Below are 12,500 nucleotides of genomic sequence, written 5' to 3' on the forward strand. Positions count from 1 at the left end.
CTATACCTCTACTCGGTAATGTTAGGGAGTTCCCAAATCTCTAGCATCTCTTGTCCTCTCAGTGAGTCTGTCTCTTTGTGTGTGTGTGTGTGTGTGTGTGCGCGTGCGCTCACGTGTGTGCGTACGTACGTGCATACGCGTACGTGTGTGTACGTGTGTGGAGATGGTGTGTGTGTGTGCGCGCGTACGTGTGGAGATGGTGTGTGTGTGGAGAGGTCAGCTCTGTCAGTGAGGAGTTGGGCTGCATCCTCCTTGGCCTCTGGGTGCTGACAGGTGGACAGGGACAGGTCCATTAGCTCATCTATCAGCTGGCCCTGATAAACTCACCCAGACCAGCCAGGCCACTCAGACACTCCGCCAGACAGACCCCGACACACACACACACACACACACTGCTGCAGTGGAAACAAGAGAGATACACATGTATTCACACATGCAGATCACACACATGATTACACACACACATAATCAGAGACACTGATACGCTCTTTGTCAAAGACTTGTGCAGACACGCACACACACACACACACATACACACACACACACACACACACACACACACACACAGTGCACATAACAGGACAGGGTCTGAAAGGCTGATGACCCCAACCCTCATCTGTTCCACAATCACACCCTCAGCTCAGAACTGATAACTCTCACAACACACACCCATTTACACACACACACACACACACACACACACACAGGCACACCAAACATACACCACAAACCATTCAAACACTCTGAAAACCCTTGCCCTTGGCCTGTTCGCTGGAGAACACTGTGCACAAGCGAAGCACTTTTCACACCCACAAAGCTGGCCAGCCACCCTGACAGCACAAGGCCTCCAATAAGGGGCCCCTTTTTAACGCCCCTACACAAACCCATCAGGAAAAGAAGTCATTTTCTCCCACTTCCCCCCCCTTTTTCCCTCCCTAATGGGTCTGCCATTAGGACATCAAACACATTTGTGATTGGTCGGCTGTGGGGTGGGGGTGGGGGGCTCTGGGGATCGGCAGCATAAAGTCCCTTTTGTTTTCAGAAGGAGTGTCTCTGATTGAAATACTTATACTTCCCAACGTCCACCCCACACGCACACACGCGCACACACACACACACACACACACACACACACACACACACACACACACACACACACACACACACACACACACACATACACACACACTCAGCCCGACTTAATCTCGGCTCTCCCCACTCTGAGTGCAGTGTGGCTTTTAAAAGTATCCTTGGCAGAGCCCAACCGCTGGACAGCCATAGCAATCAGAAGAAACCAAAAACAGAAATCAGTGTCTCGCCAAAAAATGGTCCTTTTCTCTCTTTTTCTCCACCTCCCTCCCCCTCTCCCCTCCTCCCTCTCTCCCTCCCCCCTCTCCCTTCCTCCCTCTCCCTCTCTCCCTCCTCCGTCTGTATTTTAAGTGGAGCTGGGTGTTTGGTCAGCGATGATATCTTGTTGTTTTTTTATGAGCTGCCGATGACTGATGCTACTTTCCCCCCCTCACACTCTCCGGGCTGTGTGTCTGTGGCCACAGGATTGGCTGAGCGTGCAGAGGGGGGGAACAGAGAGACAGAGAGAGAGAGAAAGAGAGATGGAGACGGAATGACAGACAAAGAAAATGTGAGGAGGGAAAGAAAGAGGGAGACTCTGGAACACACTGGGCGACTGTTTTATCGAGCTCTGCTTGGGGTCTTTGCCGCACATTTGGGCATAGGGGCGTTTTTTTTTTTTTTTTTTTGGGGGGGGGGGGGTGGCAGTGGTGGTGGTGTTGTACTAAAGTGAAACACAGTGCAACAGTCACTCTTACTTGGCATGTGAATGGAGCAGGTGCCACTCACACAAGCCCTGCACTGTCCAGCCCCAGCCCAGGGAGCCCGGGAGGGCAGAGAGGAGAGGTGAGAAGAGGAGATTGATGGATGGCGGTTGGCTTTGGACGACCCTCTGCCTGGATTGGACCACGGCTCTGCTGTATCTCTGGGCTGGACACAGGCCAGTGTGGTGGCTGAGCGCACGCCAGGTGCTACGCTCCACACACACACATGGCACATACACTGGCTATCAGGTGTGTGTGTGTGTGTGTTTGTTTGGACCACGGAGACTCCTGGCTCAGGGAAGGCATTGGGGGAATAGCTAGTGGTGAATGAACAGTGGTGAGCGGGGGGGGGGGTCAACTAGACATGGACAAGCTAAACTCGGAATATCAGGTTATCTAGCATACACACACATGTTGCTGTTGCAAAAGCATTAAGTACAACCACTGGACACCATCATCACTAACTCTGTGTCCCTGTATCCGTATGTTTGAACAGTTGAACATTGAACTGAATATTGAATTGAATTTTGAGTAGTGTTTCAGTGCTAGTGTGATAAACACAGTAAGTAAATGTGTGTTAAGTTAAGGGTAGTTGTTTTAAGGTGTGTGTGTGTGTGTGTGTGTGTGTGTGTGTGTGTGTGTGTGTGTGTGTGCAGATGAGTAGTGGACAGCTCTCTTTTGGTAACTGCTCTTGGCACCCTGCTCTGGGCTGCACATAGCCCGCTGTCGGAGAAGTGAAGCCGAGAGACGATAATGTGGACGTCTCTCCTCCACCGTGCCAGTAACCACTCTCTTTTACACCCCATTGGATGTGATTGATTACTTTGTTTGTGTCCCCATCAAACTGCGGCCTTTTAATTTTCTACAGTCATTCCGGGAATGTTATGCGGAGAATTTTGAAAACGCACGAGACCCCAGAAGTTTATGAGTATAGCATCCTTCACTGTACGGGAGCTGGACAGTCATTTGCTTATGATTAAGGCCTGTATATGGACATGTCAATTCAGTTAAGTGGATATCCTCTGCCTCGTTCTCTTCCTCTGCTGTTAAGGGGCGTGGAAGCAGTGTTGCGACTGAGGGTTTCTTCTAAAAAGGCAGCCACCACGGCCACTCTGAGCTGCGGGGGGAACTAAAATACACACTCACACAAACACAAATATAAGCCCCAAAATCATATGTTTTTTGCCCCCTTTCCTACCCAAAACATGCATATTTCGGTCTCCGTGTCAGCGGGCTGATTTCTGTGAAACTGGTCAGTCAGCGGTCGCCAAGGTCCCCCCGTTGCCAGGTCGACGCAGCCTGCGGCAAACCGTGGCCGCGTTCAAAAACAATCCTCCGATTGGGTCGAGCCGACAGCGGTGCTTGAAAGCGACGGGCCCCGGCACGCCGCAACAAAGGGGCCCTGCGGCTTTGCTGGAGTGGGGCGGGGGTGGGGTGAGGTAGAGCTGGGGAAACTCGGCAAACGCAACACCAGAGCCCGCGTGCAAGTGCTTCTGTGTTTGTTTTTGTTTTTACGTGCTTCTGTTTGCCTGTGAAGTGTGTGTGCACTGTTTTTGCGAGGCCGCCGCTCCGCTATATGTGTAGTTTATAGAGGCTGTTTGCGTATGTGTGTGTGTGTGTGCGCGCTCTTGAGTTTAATCCTTGACTGAGTGAGTCTGTATGTATTTGTGCTTGTGCTCTCTTGACTTTAATCCTTGACTGTGTGTGTGTGTGTGTGTGTGTGTGTGTGTGTGTGTGTGTACGTGTGTACCAGACCTACCACTCTAATTGCCTCTCTCTGATGTGGTGGAGCTGTATGTGGGCAGAGAACAGACTGAGCAGGCAGAGTGTGAGAGGGAGACAGTGGCTGAAAGAGAGACAGTACCACTGAGTGTGTGTGTGCGCGTGTGTGTGTGTGTGTGTGTGTGTGTGTGTGTGTGTGTGCGTGTGCGTGCGTTTGTCTGTGCGTGCGTTTGTCTGTGCGTGCACGTCTGTGCATGTGTCTGTGTGTGTGTGTGTCTGTGTGTGTGTGTGTGTGTAGAACAGCCTGTAGGGGAGACAGTTTGTACCAGGGCGTAGACAAGTAGAGAAAAAATATCCCTGCTGACCGCGGGAATGATCCCACCCATACCACACCCACTGGGGCCAAGAGCTCCCCAGAACCACCCGCCCAACCAACCGGGCACTGCTTTTTTTCCTCCTTCTCTCTCCCTCTCTCTATCCCTCTCCCTTCCACACTCCCTCTTTCTCTTCCCTGCCACGGTCTTTCTCACTTTCTCTCCCTCTCTCCCACTCTTCCTCCCATCTCTCTCTCCCTCTCTCCCACTCTTCCTCCCATCTCTCTCTCCCTCTCTCCCACTCTTCCTCCCATCTCTCTCCCACTCTTCCTCCCATCTCTCTCTGCCTCTCTCCCACTCTCCCTCCCATCTCTCTCCTTACTCTATCTTTCCATTCTGTGGGGGTGTCCCGAGGGGTGTGCGCTTCCTGCTGCCACTCATTGGGGGGTCAAAGTTGCGCATGGTACTCTCAGGCCAACCACTGAGGACTGCAGGAATGCTCAACATCATCAATGTGGGACAAGGGAGGAAAATAACTGCCCATGTTTGTGTCTTGGGTTGTCTGCATTTTGTGTGTGTGTGTGTGTGTGTGTGTGTGTGTGTGTGTGTGTGTGTGTGTGTGTGAGAGAGAGAGAGAGAGAGAGAGAGTACACTGTTCATGTCTTAAGATGGCTCAGAGCAGAGATGGTATGTGAGGCAGCCTCACAGCAATTAGATCCTGGCTGAGCTGTCACTGGACTATGCACTCAGAGCAGGGCCAGAGTCCTCTTCCTACCAGGGCATGCCAAGCACAGGAATAGTGTTGAACAAACCAAAACACAGTGGAACTCTGCCTCAGATCCCGATCTCCTGTGGGCACAGTGTGTATACACACACACACACGCACACACACACACACACACACACACACACAACACATGTGCACACAGTACACACATACTGTTTACTTTGTGATGGACTTGGTGGTTAGTGTCCCTATCTTTCCAATAATCTTCCTCCAAGTTAGACATGAATTAGCTTCCTGTCAGACAAATTGAATAAAAATGTTTGTGTAGCATTTGCTTGCACTTAAGATTTCAAACAGTCACCATGAACATAGTCTCACCAGGGTCGGCACTGACATACTCACTCTTGCAGAAGGTTTAACCACCGTCTCTAAATGAAATGGTCTTGTACTGGCCCGTTGCTGTCAGTGGACTTTCAGACCTCTACAAAGAACCCATTCTCAAATGGATCCTTAAAGTTATACGCCAATGATATTTGGATCAAAGACTGCAGAGTAAGTTGAGACAGCAGGAGGCTGGTGGTTAAAACATGGCCGCCTCTCCACGTTGTTGCTTGGCAGACGTTCCTCCACAGTCTTGTTACAATGGCTTGTATAGAGGATATTATTCACTTATTGTATAATTCTATGGTCTGAATGTTCTGTCCAAAAGCCATTTCATCCAAAAAGTCAATTTCCTTCCCCACCCCATTCACCTGCTCGGGCCTCCAGAGTCGAGCTGCACCAGCTCCATATAACTCTCCAAAACGCTTTATTTCCTCGCTTGACCTTTGTGAGGGAACTTTGGACGAGCCAGGACACATTCATTATTTCTGAACAGTGTGTTTCTCATCTGAAAACACTGCTCCATTTTCTCTCTCTCTCTCTCTCTCCTTTCTCACTCTGTTTCTTAACGTCCAGCCAAAGGTGTGTGTGTGCGTGCGTGTGCGCATGTGCGCACATGTGTGTGTGTGTGGGGCATGTTTTCTTCACTGCTTTCTGGGCTGACTATGGGCACTCTGAGACCTACGTAACTCTGGACTGTTCCAGGACCAGTCCTGTGCGCTGGGCTGGGCTGAGGTGGACTGGGCCCCATCTGTGGCTATGCTTCTGGCTCTGGACGTCCCCCAGTGCCCCTGCTCTCTTGGCTCAGGCTGGGCTCGAGACCAAGGCTAGCTGGAGGGAGAGGACAGTTATATGGCCTCCCTCCGTTAAAATTCCCCCTACGCACACACGCACACGCACACACGCACACACGCACACATGCACACGCACACACACACACACACACACACACACACACACACACACACACACGCCGTCTCCACCTCCTCCCAGCGTGCACCATCCCCAAACATGGAAGCACCGACTCAAGATGAATAGCCTCTGTTTAGTCTCGTGAAAATGATGGTGGGTGGGGAGTGTGTGTGTGTGTGAGAGAGGGAGAGAGAGAGAGTGTGTGAGAGAGAGAGAGAGAGAGAGAGAGAGAGAGGAGTGAGGGAGTGATGGTGGTGGTGGTGGTGGTGGTGGTGGTGGGCTGCCTAAGAGTAGACAAAGGCAGGAGTGTGTGGAGTTATCTTTGGGCATCTGACATAAGAACCCCCCCCCCCCCAGTCTGTCCGCTGTCGCTGCCCCCCCCCCCCCCCCCCAGTCTGTCCGCTGTCGCCCCCTCCCACCGCCCCCTGTGTGAGGAGCAGCTTCGGAGTACAGGGGTAAATTGAAACACGGCTCTTGTGTCCGTTTACTCTGCCTCTCAACACCCCCCACCACACACACACACACACACACTCACCCCCACAGAATGATCCACTGCTGGATCAACATGGCCCTCAGCCCTGCCCAGAACAGCGGTCAGAACTCTTAATGCACATCACACATGCACATAAATTACACAGGCACGCACACACATACACACTCATATGTATACACACCCACATACTTATTTTACCCACACACACACACACACACACACACACACCAGTCTGAGATCCTGTGGCCACCTCTTTAGAGACTTTCTCATTGGCCTGTCACTTTCAGCAGTTGGGGGTAGGTGGGTGGTTAGGGGATGTGGTTGTTGCCACAAACCCCTCTCTCCTTTTCCTCCTCTCTCTCTCTCTCTCTCTCTCTCTCTCTCTCTCTCTCTCTCTCTCTCTCTCCTCTCTCTCTCTCTCTCTCACTGTAATTTGCTTGATCTAGCTCTGGTTTACTGGAAGCTTTACTGGCTTAGACTCCGTGTCTTGCTGGGATTAGGGCCTGTTTACACAGCCGTGTTTACACGACCCCCTCACCCTGACCCGTCCAGCTGAGGGGCTGCAGGGGGGGTTCGCCGCCGACACCTACGCCACGACACCACCGCCGCTGCCACCGGCAGAGTCCGGGGGATAGCAGAGGGACCGCCACGCAACCTGCTCCTGCTGAGACAGCAGTTGTCACTGAGCCAAGTCTCCAGAGGCCTTAATCAAGCCCAGCATCTGACCGTCCGTCAGTGTGGACGGTGCCTATGTTGTGGTGTCCGTCAGTGTGGACTGTGCCTATGTTGTGGTGTCCGCCAGTGTGGACGGTGCCTATGTTGTGGTGTCCGCCAGTGTGGACGGTGCCTATGTTGTGGTGTCCATCAGTGTGGACGGTGCCTATGTTGTGGTGTCCGTCAGTGTGGACGGTGCCTATGTTGTGGTGTCCATCAGTGAATTCAGACAGCTGTGATACAGTGGCCTGGTCCTCTAGTAGAATATCATAAATACCTGATCTTAAATCAGATCGTTTTCATTATTATTGAGACATTTCTCGTCTTCTCGTAATTTCTCGTCTTCAGTAGTCTTCAGATCTCTTGGTGTCACAAGGCCTCTCTCCATCTTTCATCTCCTGTGAGCTTTTAAGGTGTTCACTTCACATGTCCTGTCCTCTCCTCATCCCTTGAGTGCTTTTGAGATGTTCACTTCACATGTCCTGTCCTCTCCTCATCCCTTGAGTGCTTTTGAGATGTTCACTTCACATGTCCTGTCCTCTCCTCATCCCTTGAGTGCTTTTGAGATGTTCACTTCACATGTCCTTGTCCTCTCCTCATCCCTTGAGTACTTTTGAGATGTTCACTTCACATGTCCTGTCCTCATCCCTTGTGGATCATCACTCCGTTTACCAAACTCAGTGTTTCTCCTCTCCTCCCTTCCATACTGTCTTTTTCCTCTTCCTCTTTTCTTCATTGCCCACCTCAGTCTTTCTTCTCTCCTCTTGTCTTCATTGCCCACGTAACCGAGGTCATAATTCGTCCGCCGCTCACAGCCCTCGAACCCGCTACCTCAACACACACCGGCATGGGAGTAGGAACGCTCTAACCACCGAGCTAAAAGCCCAGACTTCCAACTCAGCAGTTAGAAGCGTTCTTAAGGTTAGGGGTGTGAGGATTTACACGCGCAACTAGCATGCTAGCTCAGTTCGCCTTTGTTACACCCACATCAGTCTTTCTCCTCTCCTCCCTTCTTCATTTTCTTTCTTTGGTCCTCCACCTTCACTGGCTCCAGACGGAGCAGGCCGTGGGACCGTTGCTGTCACTGTGGCTGTAGCTGCAGAGGAGCGTGTGGGTAAAGCCTGCCTGCCTGCCACAGGCTCCTGCATGGAGCCGTGAGCTGCGGGAACACTGGAGGGCAATGCTGGTGGTTTGTGTGCACCCGCATGTGTTTTGACTGAGGCTATCTGCAGCTCCGGCTGGGCACACAGCCCTCCCCTTAAGACGCCAAGCCAAGCGGAAGATCTCGCTTTTGAAACCCGCCGATAGGGACATTGTCCGTGCTGAATGTTATCACTTTGTTTGCAGCTATGATCCTCTTATTCTGTTTTTCTTTTCTAACTCGCTCTGCTGTTGTAGCGGTGGCCGCGATAGCCTTGTCTTTAGCTTACCATCGTAAATCAACAACCACAAAGAGAGACACAAACACACACAAACACACACACACACACTGTGGGAACTCGGCGTTATTGGGACCCGGGGACATGCGTGGTGACAGGGAGGGGGTGATAATGTCTCCCCGCTCGGTGGCTCCGTGGTGTTTGATGGTTTTTCCACCACAGTGACAAAATATCACCCGCGGCAAAGGAGCTGTTTAGTCTGCGCGATGACGCTTCATTGTTTGGGTGGCTTTTATTTGTTGATGGCTGCTCATGTAAGCATCTGTGAAGAGCCGAGAGAGAGAGAGAGAGAAAGAGTAGTGACACCGCTGTCTCCCTTCAGCCATAGGCCACCCCACAGCACACACACACACACACACTCACATACATGCACACACACACACACACACACACACACACACACACAGGAGAGAGAGAGAGAGAGTAGTGACACCGCTGTCTCCCTTCAGCCATAGGCCACCCCACAGCACACACACACACACACACACACACACACACACACACACTCACATACATGCACACACACACACAGGAGAGAGAGTAAGTAGTGACATCGCTGTCTCCCCTCAGCCATAGGCCACCCCACAGCGCACACACACACACACACACACTCACATACATGCACACACACACACACACACACACACACACAGGAGAGAGAGAGAGAGAGTAAGTAGTGACATCGCTGTCTCCCCTCAGCCATAGGCCACCCCACAGCACACTCACACACACGCACTCACATACGTGCACACACACACACACACACACACACACACACACACACACACACACACACACACACACACACACACAGGAGAGAGAGGCAGTAGTGACACTGCTGTCTCCTCTCAGCCATAGGCCACCCCACAGCACTGCTGAGTATAGTGGAGACGCCTCTCATTTCAATCTTCAGAGGAGCGCGGCAAAGCGCATTGTTTATGGGAGCTTTTAAAGTAATACAGATAACCAGTCCAGGCTGTAATTAGACTGCTTTCACACATGCTGTACATGGTAGACAGTATGTGTTTCTTTGTGCTTAGTCTGGGTGGCACTGCAGGTCCAAATACACACGCACGCACACACGCACAGGCGTACACACACTCACAGGCGCACACACACACTCACACAGCAAAGATCCAGTATAGCCAGGATCACCTCTGACGCTACCTGACAGCACAGGATTAACCAGGGTGACCTCTGCATAGTACCATGTCCGTTTCCAGTTAGCACACACACTCACACAAACACACACATAGAAACGGTAGTAGTCAAGCGCAAACAAACACAACCCCCACAAACTGGCAAACAACATAAGCAACGCCGCCAACTCCTCCACCACTGTTTGTCTGTGTGTGTGTGTGTGTGTGTGTGTGTGTGTGTGTGTGTGTGTGTGTGTGTGTGTGTGTGTGTGTGTGTGTGTGTGTGCGTGCGTGTGCGTGTGCGTGTGCACAGACGGGAGGATGTGTGTGTGTGTGTGTGTGAGTGTTTGTGTGTGTGTGTGAAAGAAAGACAGAGGGTTTTTGCGTTAGCGTGCACTTCATGCGTGTCGCCTCGGTGCCGCTCTTAAATGTGTGATTGTAAAAAGATCAGAGAGACGGAGTGGAGAGCGCAGTGGCGCGGCACGGCGCTTGGCCCCCGTTCCCCCCTCCTGTCCCCCGGCCGCGCGTCAGAAATGGAAACACGCCACTGTACACCGTCGCGCCGCACCGCACAGCACAATAAGTTACTTCTGCTTTTTTTTTTATTTTAAGATCTGGAACTTTACTGGTACTTTTCCCCTCAAGTTTGAAAGTTCTCTCTCTCTCTCTCTCTCTCTCTCTCTCTTTCTCTATTTTTTCTCTTTACTGTCTGTTTCTTGTCGTGTGGCTTTTTTTCACAAGTTTTTTTTTTACTCTCTTTTGTTGATTGTGCTTTTTTTTTTTTTTGATGGTTGTCTGGACGGAGGGGATGTTTTTTAGCGTTTACCCAGCAGCGGAACAGAACGCAAACACTGACGTCCATCCGTCTGGCGCGGGTGTGATGCCGTGATTGGAGTGAAACAGCACTCTGGCATGATCCCGCTCCCACCCCTCTGGTTGACCAGAGTAACATGGTGGGAATACTAAGCACTGGGAACCAAATCTGTGTGAACGTGCATAAAAGTGATGGAACACAGCAACTTGCAATTCTGTTTTATTCTTTTCTAAAGCACCATGAACACCAAAGCTTTAAATCCTAAACACCCTAGAGCAATCACTGAGACGACAGTGGCATGGACAAACTCCCCTTCTAACTTAATGGAAGTGATATTCCCTTCCACACCCAAAGGCTGGGCTGCCCTCTTGTCACCCAGGGGACATTTCCCCAAAAAAGGCCCTTATAAACCAGCCCCTGTGGCCTACAGTCCTCCAGTTCCCCAGCACTGCGGTGACTAAGAGCCCCAGCATCAGTTCCCCATCAGACCGCAAGACTAGCGATGAGAGACCATGGGAAGCAAGCAAATGTGATTCAGCGATTACAGGCGAAATAACCTTTGGCAACGCGAAACATCAAAATAGTCTCAGCCCTTTTGGGTTTTTTTAAGGCAACAAGCGACAAGCGAATTGCCGGCTGTGTGTACGCAGTTTCAGGCTGCTGATGCTGACCACTCCAGAGACCCTGCGGTGCAGTCAGTCAGTCAGTCAGTCAGTCGGCTCAGGCTCAGGCCAGCCTCACACAGATAAGCCCCTGTGGTGCAGGCTGGGACAGCAGGGTCCTTAGGGTTGTTGCCTTATCAGCCAGACCATCAGCCAGCCAGAGATGTACTGAAGAGGGGAGGGGGGTCGGGGGGAGAGGGGGAAGTGGGAGAGAAAGGACGGGTGGGCTGGGCGGCTTCTTTTGTCATGCTGCAGGTGCCGTTGTCACTCCGCGTCAGCCGCCACAGACAGCAGGAGCCGTCTGAGTGTCGCAGGCAGGGGATCTCATACACACACACACACACACACACACACACACGCACACACACTTCTAATACACTCACCCGCTATCATTCTCTTCCTCTATCCGTCACACACACACTCTCACTCATTCACACAATACCCACACTCATTCTCTTCTGGCTGTCATATCCTCACACACACTGGCATACACTCAAACACACTCAAATACACTCTCAAAACATTCACACTTACATTTATTCATTTGACAGACGCTTTTATCCAAAGTGACTTACAGCAATAGAACATTTAAGCTACAGAGCTACAGCTAACGCGATAGAATAACATTTAAGCTACAGTGCAGAGGAGACCTTAGCTAGGAATTACCCTGGAATTACTCAGGAATTACCTAATTCCTAGGTAATTCCTAGGGAATTAGCTAGGTACACATAGTGTACCAGACACATGAATAATCAGTCTAGAAATGTGCACACTCAGATACACACCCCATCCCACAAGTCCACACTCTGGTGGTGACTAGCTGCGCTTAATGCACACTAATGCACATGCCTATTCACTCCATCACCAACTCATGCTATTCTAATTCCACAAGTCCAGTACAGTCCCACTCGAAGGCACTAGCGCATCCCAAAAGCCGTGACTCTTTGACTGGCTGACTGATGGCCAGTCCAGTGGCTCTGGTAGTGCTGACCCACACGCAGGCCACTAAAGCCCTCTGGCTGATAACCCCCTGGAGCTGCACTGAGCGCTGGCGCCTCCAGGCTGGCACGCCTGACCAACCCCCTCTGCCCCTGCCCCTGCCCCCTGCCCCCTGCCCCCCGCCCCCTGCCCCCCGCCCCCTGTCCCCTGCCCCCTGCCCCCTGCCCCTGCCCCCTGCCCCCTGTCCCCTGCCCCCTGCCCCCTGCCCCTGCCCCCTGCCCCCTGTCCCCTGCCCCCTGCCCCCTGCCCCCTGTCCCCTGCCCCCCGCCCCCTGCCCCCTGCCCCCTGCCCCCTGTCCCCTGCCCCCTGTCCCCTGCCCCCTGCCCCCTGTCCCCTGCCCCCTGCCCCCCGC

General features: G+C 52.1%; 1 protein-coding gene across 1 annotated transcript in view; it reads left to right on the plus strand.

The window, feature by feature from the left end:
* The window catches only part of bbs9 (Bardet-Biedl syndrome 9), a 115,741-nt gene that overhangs the window by 101,116 nt on the left and 2,125 nt on the right, over window positions 1-12,500 (plus strand). The window contains 2 exon segments of the mRNA XM_042107603.1: window positions 6,934-7,003; window positions 7,151-7,290. Coding sequence (XP_041963537.1) covers window positions 6,934-7,003; window positions 7,151-7,290 — 210 coding nt within the window.

This window comes from Alosa sapidissima, chromosome 10 (assembly GCF_018492685.1).
Source record: "Alosa sapidissima isolate fAloSap1 chromosome 10, fAloSap1.pri, whole genome shotgun sequence".
NCBI classification, from domain to species: Eukaryota; Metazoa; Chordata; class Actinopteri; order Clupeiformes; family Clupeidae; genus Alosa; species Alosa sapidissima.